This window comes from Natator depressus, chromosome 8 (assembly GCF_965152275.1).
Source record: "Natator depressus isolate rNatDep1 chromosome 8, rNatDep2.hap1, whole genome shotgun sequence".
Classification (NCBI taxonomy): Eukaryota; Metazoa; Chordata; order Testudines; family Cheloniidae; genus Natator; species Natator depressus.
The window spans coordinates 53601142-53622402 of record NC_134241.1 but is presented as its reverse complement, the minus strand read 5'-3'; the positions used below and the strand labels follow the sequence as shown (position 1 = coordinate 53622402).

The window sequence follows — 21261 nt, the reverse complement described above, 5'->3', positions numbered from 1 at the left end:
CCGTCTAACTCAGTCAGGGCTTCTACAGTTTGTGTTCTGCAGACAGAAAGTGAGATTATTACTGCCAAATTGAAGAAGTTAATGGAAGATTACTCTCCAGGTTACCCAGAATCCTTGGAAACTAAAATAGCAACAGATCCTCAGACCTGATTCTCCCTGCCTTGCACATGCAGTCATTCCTACCTGTGCAAAGTGGGTGTAAAATGCTACCAAATCAAAATTTTTCAGGCACCTAGATGGTAGCGTTTTGCCAAGGTGTAAACAAATACACAGGGTGTAGTGGAACATGAGGTCCAATATGTGTAGAGGGCCCCTTAACATCAGCAATAAATGACATTTGTAAGAAGCAGTAGTGCTTTGCATTGCCATGTAGAACCTCTGGTTCAATTCCTGCTCCAGCTCTGGTGCTGCTTTAGCCAGCACATGCTGGGAACAAGATGGAGCAAGTGCCTTCTGTCACAAAAAAGTTACAATACTTACATTTTTTTGTTTGAGGAAATACAGGGAGAGCAAGAAAATGGAGAAGAGAGATGAAGGGAAAGAAGCTTATGGAAGAAGAGTGTCTTCTGGGAGTTCTGGGCACAGAAACCTGATTCCTTTTACTCACTGGTAAAAATGGGAGTTTTTGTAGGTTTATCTGACATAACAGCTGCACTAAAATACCAGGCTGAGCAGAATGTCGTCATGTCAGAGTACAAGAGACATTACTTCACCCACATCTCAGCATCATAAAAAGTGTGGGGGGGAGGGGAAGGTTGGGACTGTCATAGTAGATGGAAATTCCAGAAGTCAGAAGTCCTTTAGAGAGAGAGTCCTCTTCCAGCAAGGAACCTGAATTCCTCCGGAAAGGGAATTCCTTCTCCTCTTCCATCGGCATAAGTAGCGTCTACACTGAAGGACTACAGCTGTAGCATTTTCAGTACAGACATACCCTTATAAGTCTGCTTCGTTAGAAGCATACCTTGCTTTTGGGCACCATAGGGCAGAGGCAACTACAGGCAAAGTTCAAATTTCAATTAACTGAAAATCCTGATGAGCTGAATCAGCAGTGCCCGTGCATTTAATGAACCGCGGAATGCTCTTCAATTAACCTCTTAGTGGCTCATTAAACGCATGGGGGAATACACTGTTCATTCAGATAACTACATTGTGGATCCCCAAGGGTGTGAAGAGAGGTGGAATAGCTGCAGGAGACAAGAACTTCCTTGGTGCTGTTTGAGCACTTGCTAGCACTGACAGCTGTGGGGGAGGGAGCCAGCCAGCCATACCCCTCATTACAGTATTTGTACTGGTGCTTGTGGAATCCTGGGCTGTCAAGAAGGCTCCGGTCTCTTACAGCTCCTTCCCCTCTACCTCTTTCCTTTTCCTTCCTCCTCTTTGCCTCCCTTCCACCACCACCACCCCCACCCTTTCATTCCGCAGTGATACCAGATCCTTTTCTCCCCTCCTCCCTCAGGGACTGGCATCACTGCAGCATGAAACAGTGGCTTTGTCTACACTAGAGCCACTCAAGTGGCACAGCTGTGGCACTGGAACTGTGCTGCTGTAGCATCATAGTGTAGACGCTTCCTACAGCAACAGAAGAGGGTTTACCTCAATGTAGGTAATCCACCTCTCCGAGAGGTGGTAGCTAGGTCAACAGAAGACTTCTTCCATTGACCTAGCCACGTCTACCAGAGAGGTTTGGGCATCTTAACAACGTAGCTAGGTTGACCTCAATTTGAAGCATAGACCAGACCTGTGAAATTGCAGCTAAAAATAGCACTTCCATTTATCTGAACACCTGGTTATCCAAAGGTCTCTGATGTCCTCCAGGTCATTCAGATAAACAGAATTCACCTGTATTATAAAGGTTCCACCTTTGGGTAATGCTAAAGGAAAGAAAGCAAGACATGGGCTAGCAAGGCCATCCCTGACAGGAAACCACTTATTACTAGTTCCTGAGAACATTGAGTGATGAATCACAAAAGCAGAGGCCCCAAACCTCCAGATCCATATTCATATCTGATCAACTGCTGGGACAGTCACAGAATCAGGCTTGCCATTTTAGCTTTTGCTTTCTCAATAAAATCCACAGAGGCACTCAGGAGCGGAAGTCGTGGGGGACCCATTGGAATCCCTGAGGTAAAAGTCATGACTGCTTTAGTCTGTGCAACACCAAAACCTAGGCAGACAAAAGAAAAAAGCAGGTTACTTAAATATATCACTTAAATAAAAGATGGTCACTACAGGGGGCTCCAAAATCCCAACCACACCAACGATTCCATCTCTTGTGAAATCCTGGAATATGGCCAGAGTTTAAATTCCCACAAGGGAGAAAGATGTAATTAGCAAGTGATGTTTGCAGACAGAAAACAGAGTTAATATCCATCCTATATTACAGTACCAACTGCTCTTACCTGCCCATATTTTCCTCCAAAATGCCTCAAGTACAATATTTCCTTAGTAATACATGCTTATGCTCTGAAAAGTGACTCTAAGTGTGGCTTTGGGAGGGTTCCCATACTTGTTTTTCCAGGACTTCCAGATCAAATTAGGGTCATCTTTATAGATAAGATGCATCATCTAACTCTCAGCCCAGAAAACAACCTAGGAACCAAAAGCCCAACCATGTCCTTTGTGGTTTACATATAGTATCAGAAGTAATACAGATTCTGTAGTTAGAATTCAGTTAATAATTCTCTTGATTATATGCAAACCAGAAAAGAATCTGTGTGTCTCTCCCCAAAAGCAGTGCTGGCTCTGCAGAGTTAACAGGAGAAAACACGTATTTTTTCCAGCAAAGTCAATAGATATAGTTTTGAAAGCACAAGGGGAGTAGGCCTGTGATGTAAAAACACTTATTTTTCTCATAAACAGATTTTTAGATTCTTGAGCCCGATTGTTCTCTCACTTACACCACTTATACCTGTATAAAACTCCACTCACTTGAATGGAGTTACTCTTAAGTTATACCAACATAAGGGAGAGGAGAATCAGACCCCTTGTGCTTTGTCATTAGGGCACTTTATTATCTTGTCCGGGATTGAGAACACTCAGTAACAATGACACCGAGAGTGGACTTGGGAAGAAAAACAGAGTCAGGATAAACAAAAAAAAAATTTTTATTTATTTATTTTGAAGTTGGGGAATTTGTCAGAGGGCCTGGAGAAAGGAGGGAAGAGTGAGTGGAATCTTTCTGGATGTGCTTTGCCAGCTCAATCATTGAACTCCCAACTGCTGATAACTCAAGCAGCAACAGCAGATGTGAGGTCTCTCTTTGCACAAGATCTTTCAGAAGGGAGCTTCTCAGGTTGCAGGGACCTGGAAGCTTCAGTGAATCTCATGGATTTTCAGTCCCTCTTTTACAACACAGGGAGGGAGGAAGATATTGCAGCACCTACCTAGTTTGAATACAAAGCTGAGAAATTCTCCAGTACAGAACTAGAAGAGAAACAGATAGTATTTTTTTAATTCACTTCTTCATATTTACAAGACATCTATCCTAACAGCTCTGGATGTTTGTATAACAAACAGTTATATACAAGACATAAAGGGAAAGTCCCCAGTACATTTGGCATGCCTTCTTAAGCAATCAGCCTACTATATCCCCAAAAGTACAATATCACACGCAGCTCCCACCCCCCAATGAACCACACCCACTCAGGCCGTCCTTATTCAACTTGGCCCCTTAACACAACAGTCTGAGGAAAGTGGCATACCATGCCCTTCTGGACTTCCAGAAAGGAAGTCCTTTCCAGAGTAGAGGACCCTTTGTTGAACATGGACCCCACCCTCCTGCCACCAGTCCAGGAGGAGTGCCCCCAGCTGCCCAAGACTGTGATAGAAAATTGTGTATCATTTGCAGATTGACTTCACCATTGCTCAGCCCTCCTGACTCCTCTAGATGGCCTTTGACATGTAGAGTAAGAACAGTAATGGCATAGTGACCCGTGAAACCCTGCATGATGGAGAACCCTCAGTACAGAATGCTATTGCATACTGTTAACCAGGAAGAAAGGCACACAGCCACCCAAGAATGGATCCATCTACCCCTGCTAGGGGCCTCAGACCAGGTCAGCAATGCCCCGTGGTGAATAGGATCAAAGGCAGCTGACACAGCTAAAATCATCATCAGCATGTTACCCAATCTTCATCCATTCCCAGGCAAAAAGCAACCAATGTAATCAGTGCAGTATCTGTGCCATACCCAGACCTGAAGCCAAACTGACTGGTGTCCAAGAAATGCAAGAGAATACCAGATCCCACCATGGCCTTCTCAGATGTTCCCCAAAATGGGAGATTCAGCACAGGCAGGATTATTTACATTAGGCAATAGTTTCTTGAACAGAAGCCTCAATAATGCCATGGAGGACTCCTGGCACCTTTCTTTCTTGAAGGAAGTTGTTGACAATCTCAGTCAGCAAGAGACTTGGTGTCTCTCCATTGTCTTTTACCAGCCAGGAAGAACATGAGTCCAGCTCACAGGCTGCACCCAAAAACTACATCATTCGGTTGTTACAATAATGCTCCCTCCCCTGCATCCCAGCAGGACAATACCCTGCAAGTTGCTGTAATTCCCTTTCAGGCAGAGAGCCCAATCTCAGTTGTGGGGGAGGTGGAGGGGAAGTGGGAGAATATAGACAAGAAGGAAAGAGGTGATGCTTGGTCCAGCCTAACCTCCCTTCCCCACAAGCAACTGATGAGGGAGGGGAAGAAACTGCCAAGACTGGTTAAAAGTGGGTGGAGTAGACAATGACCCATCTAGAATAGTTAAAAAGAAGACTAGGACCACCACCCCTTAAAAGAGACTGGGCATGAAAACTTATAGATGGAGAGTATTTGAATGGTGGTTATCAATCAGCGAGGAGGTGCTCAGCCAGGTTAGAAAGGCAGGAGGCAGTCCTCCAGACTAATCAGCAGGTAGGTGTGCGCACATGGACAGGAAGGGAAGAGGAAGGAGGGTGGGTGAGAAGAACATTGATTGGAAATGGGAGAAGAGGATCCTAGAACAGGTTGTGCCTAAGCCAAAACATACATGTGCATGTATGTGACTGGGGGTAAACAAACAGACCTGTCTGGACTAGACTGTTTGAGGGAAGAGATGGACAGTGCCCATTCCACACAGGGTTTGGGGGCTGAAGGGGAGGTTACACAAGGGGAAGAAAGGTGAGCTGTGCCTTGGCTAGTTAAAATAGCAGGGTTCGTGCCTGGAACAGTTTCAGAAAAGGGGAACTGTGTACCAGACAAACAGATTGTTCGTGGGTGAGCACAGTGGTTAGAGAGATTAGGTGGATAAAATGGTGGTGGTAAGCCACAGAGAATGAATGCCCAATGAAGAGAAGTTTAAGGGAGTGGAGAGAGGACACTCCCACTGTGAGCAGGTGAAGATGCTGTACCTGATATTGTTGTGCTAATGTGAGGTCTTGCTTTGCAAAAGCCTCCAACATCAAGTTGTTTTTTTTGCCCAGGTAGTTGTATGTGCTGCCAAAAAACCAAAGTAAACTCAGTTATGCAAAGAGGTGCCTAGAGCAGCCACCGCAACCAGAACAAACAAGAAGTCCCAGGCTTTCTAGTGCAATATTTTATTTTCAGAACGTAATCATTCCGATCTAGAAATTCCACGTGGTCTGAAACATTGTATATAGTTGAGCCTTAAAAGGATGACTGCTCCCAATGAAAGAGTTACAATTAAGTGTTCTCTTCCCATCATCCTTTACAAATGACATTGTTCCCCAGAATGGCTAACTGATTTTTTGTTCTTGAAAAAACAATCACACTTTGTTTACTTGTCACTTGTGTGATTTATGTATTGTACACATGAATTGCAATGTGGTACAGTAACTCATTTACGCTTCCTCAGTGGGGAAGGAAGCATGGTCTGGTGCTTAAACACTGACCTGAACCTAGGTTCAATTCCCTTCTCCAGCACTGACTTTCCCCAAGATCACCCAGAAATCTTAGTCTCTCTGAACTTCAGTTCCCCATCAGTAAAGAGGGTAACAGTCCAACCCTGCCTCACAGCAATGTTGTGAGGATAAATAAATACATTAAATATTGTGAGGCACTAAGGATATTACAGTAATGGGGGCCATATAATTACAATAGATAGACAGATAGTGGTAAATATGGCAACAAATGGGGAAGGAATGCAAAAAGACTGACCTTCCAACGGCCCCAGATGCTCCCATTGCCAGTGCGCTCAGCAGATGCTAGTTTGTGGGGGTGGGGGGGAAAAAAGCATTTTACTTCATATAATAAAAAGCAAAGGAAGAATGAGCAGTACAACTCGCCGTCTTGAACATGGCTAGAGTTCAGTTTTGCACTGGGTAGTAGTTGTTCAGGTTGGAACCAGGATGTGGCTTAGCATAAGCCACATGGTTTTTAGGGGAGATCATTAGAAGTAGAGCCCCTTACCTCATCCACCCCATAGAGTAGCACAAACTGCTCTTTGTGGTTCTTCACACACTGTGCAAAGTCCAAGAGGTCTGTGTCACTGAACTTCACCCCCTGGAAGGTGGGGATCTGTTCTTTTATCCCATCCAGCAGCTCCTCAACACGAACTGCACAGAACAACAATCTCACGTCAAGCAACACATCCCAGTCACATAAGACGTCCCTGATTTCCTCCCCAAAAGGGTCATCATTGTCATTCAAGCCTTACTATTCTTCATTTGAACAGAGTCAGGTCCCTCCCCTCCCCATCCCCTTACACAGGGTAATTAGAGGCAGACTTGTTGCTTTCCAACATTTTCTTTATGGTTTAAATGTAAGAGCTTGGTTATTTAAATAGCTTGAAAGGAACCAGTAAAGTAACTCTGGAATATATATGAAGTGATAAACAAATGCCTGTGAGGAGAAACATACTATTGATATAGAATTGTCACTACCCCCTCTCATTTATACCTACTTCCATGTTACATACTTGCTGCTTATTGACAATAAGCAAGATCATCATGTGGGACACATGCACATCTAAGCTGAACAGCTTCTATAATTCTGCCACCAGCATTTTCTCCCCCTCCCCCCAAGTCTATTTCCTGGCTTGTGCCCTCTTACACAGCAGTGATTTCATTAGTATCTATCAGATGTCTTATTTTCTTCTTGAGTATTCACCTTATCAGTTCAGAAACTGAGAAATACAGTTGGATAAGCAGTTCAGAAATGAACTGTCAGCTACACTTTAAAAATATATTCAAAGCAGCTATGCGATCTGGTGCTTAGAGCAAGGGAGTCAAAAAAACAAAAACAAAAACAACCAAAAAAACCCAACCAAACACCTTAGGTTCAATTCTCAGCAACTAACCACCTATGGGCTTATCTACATTAGAAAGATGTATTGTGGCTGAATGGGATTAGCACTTCAGTTACCTAACCAAGACTTTGCTGTCAGTACTGAGCAGCACAAGTGGCAGTCATCGCGGTCAGTTAGGTGTGGTGAAAGGTTGCTGGAACCAGGGTTTAACCATGGTTAGTGACATAATGCTAAACATTACCCATCCTGGTCTACACTGGTCACAATGTCAGTCAGCATCAGTTCATCTTATAGACTCATAGGAGTGTAGGGCTGGATGGGATCTCAAGAAATCATCTAGCCCAGCTGCCTACGCTGAGGCAGGACCAAGTAAACCAAGACCATCCTGACAGGTGTTTGTCCAACCTGTTCCTAAAAACCTCCAATGTAGGGATTCCACAACCTCCCTGGGAAGCCTGTTCCAGAGCTTAACTACCCTTATAGTTAGAAAGGGTTTCCTAACATCTAACCTAAATCCCTTGCTGCAGAGTAAGCCCATTACTTCTGTTCCTACCTCCACTGAACATTGAGAACTGGTCAGTCATCTTGGTAATGGCACTTAACATACTTCAGGTGTTATCAGGTCCGTCCCTCAGTCTTCTTTTCACAAGACTAAAACATGTCCAGTTGTTTTAACTTTTCCTTAGAGGTTAGGTTTTCTAAACCTTTACCATTTTTGTTGCTCTCTTCTGGATGATCTCTAATTTATCGACATCTTTGCTAAAGCGTGATGCCTACAACTGGACACAGTATTCCAACTGAGGCCTCACCAATTCACAGTAGAGTGGGACAATTACCTCTGATGTCTTAAATACAACACCCCTGTTAATGCACCCCAGACTCAGATTAGCCTTTTTTGCAACTGCATCACATTGTTGACCCATTAAATTTGTGATCCCAGATCCTTTTCAGCAGTACTACCACCTAGCCAGTTATTCCCCATTTTGTGCTTGGGCATTTGGTTTTTTCCTCCCTAACTGTTGTACTTTGAACTTGTCTTAACTGAATTTCATCTGGTTGATTTCAGACCAATTCTCCCATTTGTCAAGGTTGTTTTGAATTCTAATCCTGTCCTCCAAAGTGCTTGCAACCCTTCTCAGCTTGGTGTTCTCTGCAAATTTTATAAGCATCCTCTCCACTCCCTTATCCAAGTCCTTAATAAAAATATTGACTAGTACCAGACTGACGACTGACTCCTCTGAGCGCCCACTAAATACATCCTCACAGTTTGATAGCAAGCCATTCATAACTACTCTTTTGAATATGACTTTTCAACCAGTTCCAGACTCACCTTATAGTTAATTTAATCTGAACCACATTTCCTTAGTTTGCTTAAGAACATTATGTGAAACGGTGTCAAAAGCCTTACTAAAAATCAAGGTACAATCATATCTATTGCTTTCCCCCCCACCCACTAAGCCAATAATTCTGTCAAAGAAGGAAATTAGGTTGGTTTTGCATGATTTGTTCTTGACAAATGCATGCTGGCTATTCTTTATAACTATTATCCTCTAGGTGTTTACAAATTGTTTTTTTAATAATTTGTTTCAGTATCCTTCCACATACTGAAGTTAGGCTGACTGGTCTACGATTCCCAAGGTCCTCTTTGTTCCCCTTTTTAATAGATAGGCACTATGTTCGCCTTTTACCCATCATCCATGAGTTCTAAGATAATTGCTAATGATTCTGAGATTGCTTCAGCTAGTTCCTTAAGTACCCTAGAATGAATTTCATCAGGCCCAGCTGACTTGATCACATCTAACATATCTAAATATTGTTTAATCTGCTCTTCCCCTATTTTGGCTCGAGTTCCTTCCCCCTTGTTAATATTAATTGTGTTGAGTGTCTGGTCACCATTAACTTTTTAAATAAAGACGAACAAAATAGGAATTAAATACCTCAGCCTTCTTGATGTCAACAGTTATTAATTCTCCTTCCCCACTAAGTACAGCACCTACCTGACCATTCAATCCCGTTTTGGTGCAGTAACGTTTTCTAACGTAGACAAGCTAAATTTGTTTTCAGATTCTAGATTCACCAACTGTTTTCTGAGTGAATCCCTTGAATGGGGAAAGTGTGCATGTACTAGGAGCAAAAGTCGCTGAATGAGCAATACTTACTCTTTACACCTGTTAAAGGAGGAATGTGATAGTAATAAAATGGAATGCCAGGGGCTTCAGATGCAACTTCCCGTAAGAAAGCAACCAATGTATCTGAAAAGAGGCAGTGAAAGAAGGCAATCATACTCTGAGGCAAGAAAAGGAGGTCATTCACATAAAGTGGAGTTCAGGTTCATAGACTTATCAGCAATCCATCTCTAAGGAGACACTATTTCTCTATCTCTTCTGCACTTAATAGGTGCAGAATATAGGAATTGGGTACTATGCTTTTAAAAGTTTGTGAGCCCTCTAAAGCTTTTCCACCATCTAGGTTTCAGAAGCCAACAGAACAGTGTATATATGTAGCTAGGCCTTGAATGGTGTATAAGGTTAGTAAACATGATTATTTCAAACCCACTGGGCCAGTGTAGTTCTTTCATATTACGTGTGTTGTATAAAAAGCCAAGACACAACAATAGGTTATTTCATTTTGGGCTAATCTGACGAATTGATAATACAGAGTTTTACAAGCTTCTTTCACACAGCTCTATCATTTACCCTCAGTTCTGATCTGTTCCCCAAGTAGTTCTGCACCTCACAAATAATATGCACTGGCCCTGTTAATCCACTCCTGTGCTTCAGCAGAGACTGTCAAATCTGCCTTTGTAATGAATGCAGTTTGGTGTGTCCAGTAGGCATCAAGAGATCATCAATTAGCTTCACTTGTGACCAAGACCAAATACAAAGTCAGTTTGTGACGGGGAGATGTTAGTGCATCAGCTACCCATTCAATGAGGCACCACCCTCCTCTCATTGCAGTTGGGCTGCATCTCATGTTTGTACAGCTCCAAACGCACCACTGGCATTCAAACAACGTTATTTCCAGAAATGGTTTCCAAAAGAATGTCCATATGACCGTGAGGACGGGGACACTGAGCCAGAGCAGCAGAGGGTAAAGGAGGAGCCTATAACACAGGACCTATGTTAAAACTCAAGAACCTGCCCTCTGAAGAAACTCCAAGCACTATAAAGGAAGTTTTATCATTGAGGAACCATATAGCAAAGATACAGATACTCTGTGACCAACTACAGCAGCATTGCTGCCACAGATCTCTAAAAAACATGACCTCCCTTTACCATATCATACTGCTGACAGTCTGAATGTGTGGTAAACTGCAGAAGAAAAAGGGCCTCTGTGGGTGTGATGGCCACAGACTTCTCTGCTCACCTTTGTTTGTAGGTTTGAAAAAAAAGGGGGCGATCCCAGCGATACCACTGGCTCCTATTGCAGCTGCATGTTTGGCCTTGATAGGAAAGAACAGAATGTATCAAAGGTGCATTCACTGCACGTGTTTCTATCATGCACATAGTGAAGAACCACATCAATCCATTCCACAGCTACAAATTAAACCCTTAAGCAAGCTGCACATTATGGAACAAGTTCAGACATGAAGTTAATGGGAATTGTGCCAGTCTATGCCAGGGATGAAGAGACCCTTCCATCAATGTAATGCACTACCTCTGTTTCTAAACAAAACACATATCTATTACCTCTGCCTGATTAATGAATGGTCCTCTGTCCTTACAGCTCCCACCTCCCAAGAAATAGGATAGCATCACTGACCCCATTGTACACATCAGGAGACAGAGACAGGTTAAGTGACTTGCTCAAGTCACACAGGAAGTAAGTGGCAAAAGCAGGGAATAGAACCCTGCTCTCTGGCACCATCAGGTTCTTCAAGAATTTTCCCTTCCTTCAGCTACTACATGCCTTTAAGATTCCCACATGCCCTGAAGAAGTGGCCAGGAGTGGACCATCTGGGCCTGAGGGAACGTGTGTGTGTGTGTGAGAGCGAGCAAGAAAGTGACCCACAGCAAAGTGATCAATTCAATTTACAATGGTCATTATATTACCGAGATGAATGGGGCTGTTCACGTGAGGGGCGTCAGGTCACATTTGGAAGGTTCCTCCCCTTCCCCCAACTAAAATGGTGGGGGAGAATCTATTTTTAACATAGTCTGTGTTTGTACAGCACCTACGGCAATGGGGTCCTGGTCCATGAAAGAACATCCTAGGCCCTGCAGCAATACAAATAAATTCTGCATAACCTGACTGAGCCGCCCAGGAGATGCTAGTAGAGCAAGCCAACTCCGTTTGATTAGTCCCAATGCTTGTGTGCTCAAAGACTCAGGGGTATGACTACACTGATAAAATACCCATGGCTGGCTTGGGTCAGCTCACACAGGCTCACTGGGCTTGGGCTGCAGGGCTATAAAACTGCAGTACAGACATCTGGGCTTGGACTGGACGCCGGGCTCTCGGACCCTGTGATGTGGGAGGGTCTGAGAACCCAGGCTCCAGCCAGAGTTAAAACGTTTGCATTGCAATTTTATAGCTCTACAGCCCGTGCCCTGTCAGCTCGAGTCAGCTGACCCAGGCCAGAGTTTTATTGCCTGTAGAGGTACCCTCAGGATCCCTCAGGACCAAGACAGCATAACATGGAAAGAGAGGTCAGTAAGTCCATAAACTCAGCAAAGAAAAGGGGAACCAACCCACTCATATGCAAAGTTATGGAAAGACAAAGGAAGGAGGCTAAGAAAAAATTCACACACGCACCAGTTCCTTTGCTTCTGGTAGACTTAATGCACCCACGTGAATGATCACATGATCCAACCTACAAAAAGAGGAAAGATTGCTGTTTATTTTTTGGTTTGTGGGAATTTAAATGTGGGGGAAAGATGCCAGACAGACAGTCTGGGTCCACACGCAGATACTCAGTGGAGTGGATACAAACTAAAAGGGATCTAGAAACAAAGTTTTAGAGTACAGCAAAAAGTTCAGCCACACATCCAACACTTCCTCCCAGTTCCCTCCCCCGCCCAGAAGTGTTCTCAACACCCTGATCCCACAATCTTATTTCTGCAGCTCTCTCAGATCCTCATCCCCAGAGCTGCCACATGCTTGGCCAAGTGATCTTCCTGAAGCAGTGGGCCAGATTCTCCTCTGCTTTCCCCCTTGTGTAATCTCTTCCCCTATGTAAAGGGCTAATCATTCTGATCTGCAACATCAGACACCATTTTGCACCAGTAGAAATGAATGCACCAGGTACAAGGCTGTGGAGAATCGTGCCCACTGCATGCAGCAAGCTTAGAAAGAATCACACAGAGTTGGTTAAAAAAAAAAGTTAATTTTTCATGGGAAATTTTCAAAATTCTTCTTCCTCCCTCTTAAACTTTCCATAGGAATTTTTTGAGTTATTCAACAAACCACCCCCAAAAAACAAAACAACAACAACAAAACCCAAATCCAGATTTTTTTTTAACTCAAACTTGAACAAAAATTACCAAGACACCCCTACTTAAAGGAAAATAACCCCCCCCATTTTTGTTTCCCCCCCTTTCTCCCTCCAAAGGAAAGCACAGAAAGTTTAAATCCAAAAGAAAATCCAGGGAAAGCTTTTTCCCCTCTGTCACTTGTTTTCCTTTTCACTGTCCCTTCCCCACAATTCCACTCTCCCCCTCCCCATATCTCACCCCCCCAACTCACTTTCAACAGGGACGTGAGAGAGAGTGCAAAGGCGAGTGATATGAGAATATGCAAAACATCCAAGAAGAGGGATGGTCCAGTGATTAGAGTTGTAACATGGGACTCAGAAGACATGGGGCCAATTTCCTGCTGCACCACAGACTTCCGGTGTGGTTGGGCAAGTCACTTAGTCTTTCTGTGCCTCAGTTTCCCCATTTGTATAATGGGGATAATAGCACTGCCCTGCCGCACAGGGGTGTTGAAAAGATAAATACATACAAAGATTGTGAGGCTCTCATGCCTGTGTTAAGGCAACATAAAAGCAGCAAACAGATGGTCTCATTTTCACATCCCTTATTACTTTCCTCAACTTAAGCAATAGGAAGAGGGCGTTTTTCAAAACCGCCTCTCTTCCACATGCCTCCATAAGCAATAGGGAGAGGAGGCATCCCAGAGGCCTTCCCCCTCTAAGCAGTATGGGGGGAGGCTGATGACAGCCACACTTTTCTAGTCACTTATTTTGACAATACCAGCAACATCTTGATAAATGGGCCAGGGAAAGAAAATAGGGGAAGTAATTAGAGGGTACAGCCTTTGCTTAGACAAGCAGTAATGTCTATGTGAACAGACAGGTTTCCTTAGAGCTACTCACTTGTTTTTCCCTTTGGTCACCCACTCCTCTGCCAGCTGCTTCCTCTCCTGGGTGCTCAGTGCCAGCCCTTCTCCTGTTGTGCCATTCACTGTTTCAAACAGAACACAATACACCCTGAGGCCTGGCCTACACAGAGAAGTTGCACTGGTTTTACTAAAGACCATTACTGAAATTTAAAATCACACAAACTAACCCAATACTGGACAGTTGTAAACAGATATGCAAGTCCACACAAGGGTTTGTGCTGATTTAAATAAACTGGTTTTTAAAGTGCTTTAGTTAAACATGTGGAATTTGTGTATGTGTGTAGAGAAGGCCTATAGCACTGAAAGAGTTAAATGCATATGCCCTCCTAAGCCAACACAATCAGAAAGGAAGAAACCCTTGTAAGAGGACAATGGACTTGAAGCTCATTTGATAAAGGTGCCTACTGAATAAATATGATTTGAATAAATGCATCTCTCTCGTATCCAGTGTTGTCTATCAGGTGACCACATCTTCCCCAAGCATGTAAATAGAATAATTCAGATGGGTCTTTTCTGTCACTGCTTTGATCCTTCTTAATGCCCTAATGTGGCATTGTCTAGTAGTTGTCTCTGCTTCCTTCCCCACTCCAGTAACATTCTCATCTTCTGCTCTATCCTGCGCATAACTGGGAGTTTGGGCAAAAACAGATTCCTAAAGAATAGGCTATGATTTCTTCCATTTAAGTGCACATGCTTAGAATGCTCCCATCCCCATATTCCATTGCATCACAGCTCTTGGCTGACAAGAAGCACAACTCACTGCTTAAGACTTACCAAAAACGTTCTTCACACCCTGCTCTTTTACAAGATAATCCACATATTGCCCAATCACAGAGAGGTTAATTTCTCTGAAAAAGAAAGAAAATAAAAAGGGGGAGAACAGAAGTGTGTGTGTGTAAGGAATCCCTGACCAAGTTCAAGTTCTAAAAGGTTTCCCTCTAATACCCTAGAGGGGTTGGGAATATGAAATCTAGCTTAAAAAAAAATTTTCATCTGCCCACTTCCTGAATTGTGGACACCTCTATACATAAAGCTTCTGAACAGGGTATTTGGGGCTGAGAATGCCAGATTAGAAAGTGTCCTGTACCTGAGGCCTAAATTGGGGTTCCTAGAGCATGAGATTCACAGAACTAGAAGACCCAGATCTTCAGTGATCAGAACCACTAAGCTTCACATGTTCTATTATTGCTACAATATATTAATGTCTTTTAAAAAAATATTGAAGACTTGATAGGAATACTCTATTTTTCAAGTTTACCTGATTCTGTCTCTTAACCACTGCCCTTCTGAGCACACAGCAGCCACCAGGCTGGCTCTGACTTCTGGAAAGCGCTACAGCAGAGGTTCTCAAACTGTGGTCCGTGAGCTCCATCCAGGTGGTCTGTGGATAGTTCCCCCTAAGGTGCGCGCCTGGGTGGCCACACACGAGAGAATGAAAGGCCACCCACCTAATTACTGGAACCGCTGAGAAGACGCACATGTAAGGTGAGGTGGTGGCCTTGGCGGGGGGGAGGGGAGGGGGAATAGGAGGTAGGTGGGAGGGGGTAGTAGGGTGAGAAGAGGGGGTGGAGGGAATGTGGGATGCGCAGGGCTGCGGCGGCCAAAGAGGCAACTTTCCCCAGCTCCAGGGCTGCTGGGGAGAGATCTCCCTCCTTCCCAGGCCCAGCTCGGGGGCTGCCGTGGCAGGGGAGAGAGGGCACATCCATCACATTAGAAAATTAAGACTACTGATATTAAAATATATGTTTTTATTTGTAGACCAAAAAAAATTATTAATGTTTTTTTATATAGCACTTTTATCTAAAGTGCTTTACAATAGTTAGCTAATGATACAAACCACATTTGGAAAGATCATTAAGTGGTCCGCCGAGACCCTCAGCAATTTTCAAGTGGTCCACGAAAAAAAAAAAACATTTGAGAACCACTGATCTAAGGAACATTGGGTAAGCCCGGAATAAAGCGTAGCTAGAAAGGATACCAAGCTTAGTTATGTTTTAATGGCAGGTTTGAAACTAGTAGATTCTCAGACACCAAAGTCTCCAATCCCCAACAGGGTTCATTCAGGCCTTCGGAGGTGGAAAAACAATTCTAAGAAGTTTATTGTGGGTTTTTCAGATAAGAAAAACAAGGCCCTTTCTCCCCTGGGAAAACATTTAGTATATTGTGGTGGTTTAAGACTGCAGGTCTAACTGAAAAGCAACTTGGTAAAAATAGTAACTATTGCTTTGACAGAGCTATTCCTTTGCGTATTCAGTCATATCTGCTCACTTCAGCTGCAAGCAGAGAACCAAATCCTCAGATGATGTAAATTAGCATCAGCTGAGGACCTGGCCCATACCTTTACAATTTTACAGCCTCTAATCCATATATTTTCATTACTCTTTACTGCTGCTTGCCCTGCAGAACCCCTCCCAGATATTGTATGCTAAATTCCGATCTGTGCAAAGTTAGTGAAGACAATGGGATTGTGCCTGTGTCAATGAGAGGTAGAATTTACTCTGCAGAATGTGTGTTACTGGTGGGGTCACATGAGAGATGGGAAGAGAACAACTCGTTGCTCAGGATCCAGGCTTAATCTGCAGAAAGAGTACTTAAAAACTATTATCTGAATTTTAAATGGTACATGCTGAGTACAGAAATCACTGAGACAGACCCTATGATCTAGAGCTGCTCAAACAATGGTGACCTTTTTTATGGAATATTTTTATTAAAACTTTGAATTTTTGAAAAATCTTGACCAGCTCTGCTGTGATCCATTTTTGCCGTCACAGAATTAAATAAAGATCAGAGGTAAGCTCCAGCATTCTTGGTCAAAATTTCCCTTACCCTCCCTGTCTGCATTCTACAGTGTGCTAGATGGTTGCCAGTGCCACCTTCCCACTCCCTGCATCTCACTGGTTTGCTGCATGCTTGTAATTTGTGGAGCATTAAGACATCATTTAGGATGAAAGGCTCAGAGTAAAATATTACAGGAAAAACAGTTTCCCTCCTATTACATTCTTGGACGCTCACCATTTTAACCCCTTTAAGAGATGGAATGGGCTGTGGTCTTGGCTTTACCACAAGAGAGACAAAACAAGACCCTGTGGGGCAGCCACTTACCTCTGCTACTGAAGATGCTTTGTGAGTTTTTTCTTCCCTATCAAAATACAGTGCCTCATTTCCAGCAGCTCTACCATATTCAGATTATTAAGTGTTTCTTGTATTGTACATTGTAGTTTAAGGAGAATTAAGGTTGGAATGAAACACTCTTGGGTCAAGATCCAAAAAAAAAAAAAATCTGAGCTCCTGATTCAATATCTGCCAGAGGGGGAAAATAATGCAGTGTTCCCAAACAAGATGAAATGTAGTGTTGTTGGTCAGCCATACAGTTCCCTTTGGACATTGGAGTGTGACTCAAAATGCAAACTGTCTAGCTGTCCTCAACAAACTGGTGAAACAGACAGCATGTGTAATCACAGCATCTCTATCAGGTTCAGATTTTAAATTAGTCACCACTAGAACCTTTTAGTTATTCTGACTATGTGGCTAGTGAGCCAATGTTAGAGTGGCAGATGGGGCCTGATTCTCCCTTACATGAAGATCACTTTACACCACTGTTTGGGTGCTCATTTCAGCAATCTTAACCTCAATTTAAAGATGTGTGGTATTATAAAACAATTTTTAAAAAAATGTATTTTAGAGAAGTGTGTATGTACACACATGGATATTTATTTATAGGCCAAAAGATGTCACAGGATCATTTAGATGTACACATAGCAATCCAGTGTCACCACATGATGGTGTAGTTCTAACTTTCATGCCTCTTTCTTTTAATTCCCCCACTGCCTCCTGACCAACTGTTTGTTGCTGTAAGCCGTTGTCTCTTTTTTGGTAATTAAACTGTAAGCTCTCTTGAGAAGGGAAGCACTATGAACACCTTTTGGGCACTCTAGAAATACAAGTTGTTATTTTTATAAATACACTCTACTACTGTAAGTGCTGACAAGTAGCTAAGCAAACCATCCTTCATAGTTACAGGATGCAGGCTGTTAAATGGCATCTGGTGGATGTTACTTTGCCCTTTCTCTTTAGTTGGATGAAGAGAGAAAGGGACAGTCTTCATTTTGCTTGTGATAAGAAGAATAAGCAGGGCTGGATTCCACATTTATGGCCTCTCAAAAACTCCAGACCAAATCTTCTCCGTTTACAAGTAGTAAGGAGTGGCATAAATACCGACATAGCACTGTTCAAACCTAGATCTCAAAGCACTTATCAAAGGCAGGTAGGGTTGAGCAACTCCATTTTTACAGGTTTCAGAGTAACAGCCGTGTTAGTCTGTATTCGCAAAAAGAAAAGGAGTACTTGTGGCACCTTAGAGACTAACCAATTTATTTGAGCATAAGCTTTCTGTAGCTCACGAAAGCTTATGCTCAAATAAATTGGTTAGTCCATTTTTACAGTGTAACCAACCAGATTTTTTTTCCCTCTCCTGAGAGCCAGCCTAGACTCTCCTGAGTAAGCTGCCCATCACAACACTAATGTCTGCTCCCAGGACTTCAGGACTGTAAGGAAGGGGATTAGTCAGTCAAACAAAAGCCTTCACAAACCTTTGTCTTCCTGGGATGTTGAACATTGTTAGAAAGTTTACTTTTTTTTTTTTTAAAGTTGTTGCAGAAAAGCAAGTAGGAAAGTGTAAGGTTCTGGGAAAAAGTTCACAATACATTAATTGACATTGACAGCAACACTTTTGGTAGTCAGAGGGAATATTTACCCATCTGGAGTCATTGGAGTGATTGTAGCTGCTGTGAGACCCTGCAATCTCTTTGGGGATGCCATTGATCTGTCGGGAGAAGTCAGAAAGACAAGCAAAATTTCTCTTAACTAGAGACATATATTTTGAGTAAATTCTGTTACTAACAAAGCTCTACAGACAAAGTCCACTTGTTCCAGGCTTTGCAAGTTTCTTTTGAGAAAAACAGATTGCGCAGTTTTCTGAGGACCTGTGCACACGCGGTTACTGTAGCAGGCAAGGTCTGAGCATAAGATTGGTAGCACCTGATACAGTTCTAATTCAAAGGCAGTTTCTCTTTGAATCTCCTGTTTTCACATGTGCATCCCTTCCTAAAACATTCACCTTTGGGCCAGACAGTACTTATGTCTGGGTCTCTGCTTGAAGGGAAAATTTCTGGAAGCAAACTCTCTAACACCATTTTTGAGGTTTGGGGAGGGAGTGGAAAAGATGCATGTCAAACAATATATAGGGGAAAAAGTATAAGCACATTTTTATCAAGGGAGCTAAGCTACCAAACTTTACCCTTCGTATGGACATAATCTCTGAAGAACTCTATAGCTTCTGCTTGGGTTGGAGATGATGGGAAATTAAGTGATTGAAAAGTCACTTCTGAGCCTGATCGGAGGTCAGTTCTACTTCTCTTCAAATTTACCCACCACTCTCATTATTGTTATTCCAAACACGGCCCCGGCCCCACCCTGAGCCTCTCTCTCCTCTTGGAAAGGTTGGGAAAAGGAAAATTCTTCTCCTGCTGCACAGTGAGGTTTCTGCTATGCTATGCTATCCCTTTCCCAGCCATTGTCTTTGGTGCCTTCGCCTCCAGGACTTTCTCTACTGCTGCTTCCAACTCTGTCTACAGCATCAGAACAAAACTGATCCAGTTTGTCCCAGTTACATTCCTGAGCAGTATTGGAGGCACCCAGAGTGGTATGTCTGAGGACATAAGACTTCAACCCTGCAATGGTTACACTTGGCTCGGCTTTGGGAGGTTGTCTTCATAACCATAATGGCTAGAAACAAAGCTCTTCTATAAATTAAAGATTCAATTAAGCAGAAGCAGATGGCATTAGCACCCCTACTCACCAACAGAGTGGACTGTGAGTCCTGTTAATGCAAAGCTACTTTCTAACAGGTTTTGCCCCGAGTACACGTCGTATGGAAATAACTGAAACAGCGCACAGCATAAGCTCTCTTGAGAACAAGCTGATTTGCACATTGGGTGAACAGCTCCAGCCCAGAGAGAACAGCATCACATGAGCCTCACAGGGGATGGGGGAAGGGGACAAAATCTGTTACAACCACACGGCTCAGAAACTCAGTCCCCCCTGGGAGCCCCACACACCACCCCTCAGTCACTCTCAGAAAGCTGGTCTGTCTCTTCCCCCCTTCCCAAGACTCAGCCAATCTGCCCCCCCGCATAAGAATGCGGGTTTCTCAGCTGCCTCCCCAACTCTGTGGAGCCTGCAACGAGCCTGTTGTCCTGCCCACCCGGCCGGTGTCACTCTGTCCTCACCGGCGGAGCGAGCCCCTGTGCCCAGCACTCCGCGCTGCCTGCCCGGGACCTCCGCGGCGCGGCCGGTCTGGCGTCCGGCTCGGCCCCCGCGGCCGCGGCCCCCCTTTTATGACGGAGCAGGCCAGGAGGCTCCGCGCATGCCCACTGACAGCGCTGAAGCTCTGCCCTAAGCCTGCTCCCATCATCCCCAGCCGCAGGGTCGTCCCCCCCCCCGAGCGGAACGGCTCTTCGCCGGCGGGGGTGCTCCGTGCCCAGGCCGGCAGGAGGCCGCTGAGCACCGGGAGGGAACACGCGGCCCGCTGCAGACCTGGCTCCTTGTCGTGGGCGAGGCCAAAGTCCCAGTCGGGCCTCCCCCCCCCCCATCGTACCCCCGGCCTGTGGGGACAGTCGCCGTCCCGCCGGAGGTCCCGGCCTGGCCGCCGGCGCGGGGGGGGCGCTGAGCTAGGCGACCACGCGAAGGAGCCGGGGGCGGCCGGCGCGGTTCTGTTAGTTACAGGTTCTGCTGCGGGCGGGGGCGATCGCTTTCCGCGGTGGTTGGGGAGAGGGTGAAGCGGCATGGAAGAAAGGTTGGAGCCAGGGAGAGGAAGGGGAAGAAAGAAGGGCAACCACAGCTCGGCGCCCGCCCAGCACTGACCGGTTTTGTCCGCGCGGTTGCAGAGATTTGCTTTCCTTCTCTTGCGGCATTCCGATTGCTTGGCTGCCCTGACTGTGCATTTCCTGTGCAATCTGTATGAATTACTCATGTGGAATAAGGATCCAGTCCTCACAAGGGGCTTTACCCTACACGGCTAATACGTACTCTCAAACTCCGTCTCATTGCCGTTTTTGCCTGAGAATTTTGTTTTTTATTTATTAAAAAATTCATCCATGAACACTGAACAAGAAATCTGTTTCTGGTGTTTCCATCACTATGTATTTTTTGCACAGGCTTCCTTCCGTGCCCTTCTTCTTTTGTCTGTCTCCCCCCCAACCCTTTTTTTTTAAAAAAAAACCCCACACTGAATTGGCTGTGTGGTTTTGGAAGTCCCTCCAACCCTTTCCAGGGCACCTTGCTATCCTTTTTTAGACATATGTGTATTTTGGTGCCATCTGCCATTTGGGGGAAAACAAGACTTATATTTTATATGATTTAGCCTTACTGGAAACATTAAAATAAATGAATAAATATAGACTTAATGATGTTCCTAATTTTTAAGAGTCAGTATGCTTTTTATGAAGGTAGTACAATTCTAATAATGGTTGTTAATTGCAAAGGCCACAAAATAGTAGTGAGAGAGAAAAAAAATTAGAGCTGTCAAGCCGTTAAAAAAAATCGCGATTAATCGCACTGTTAAACAATAATAGTATACCATTTATTTAAATATTTTGGATGTTTTGTACATTTTCAAATATATTGAT

General features: G+C 44.0%; 1 protein-coding gene across 4 annotated transcripts; it reads right to left on the bottom strand.

Moving 5' to 3' along the window:
- Positions 1-1346: 1346 nt before the first annotated feature.
- NPL (N-acetylneuraminate pyruvate lyase) lies at positions 1347-20780 on the bottom strand. 4 transcript variants are annotated; one of them, XM_074961097.1, is made up of 12 exons: positions 20498-20780; positions 18330-18398; positions 14351-14424; positions 13551-13638; positions 11990-12047; positions 10601-10676; positions 9394-9486; positions 6397-6542; positions 6145-6191; positions 5379-5463; positions 3384-3423; positions 1347-2164 (listed from the first exon to the last, which is right to left on the bottom strand). In XM_074961097.1, the coding sequence occupies exons 1-12, from the start codon at positions 20575-20577 to the stop codon at positions 2025-2027; spliced, it is 996 nt and encodes a 331-aa protein (XP_074817198.1). In that variant the 5' UTR covers positions 20578-20780; the 3' UTR covers positions 1347-2024. The 4 variants fall into 4 exon arrangements, with proteins under 4 accessions (XP_074817198.1, XP_074817199.1, XP_074817197.1 ...); XM_074961098.1 differs by lacking the exon at positions 20498-20780 and adding an exon at positions 20171-20199; XM_074961096.1 differs by lacking the exon at positions 20498-20780 and adding an exon at positions 19864-20017.
- Positions 20781-21261: the final 481 nt, after the last annotated feature.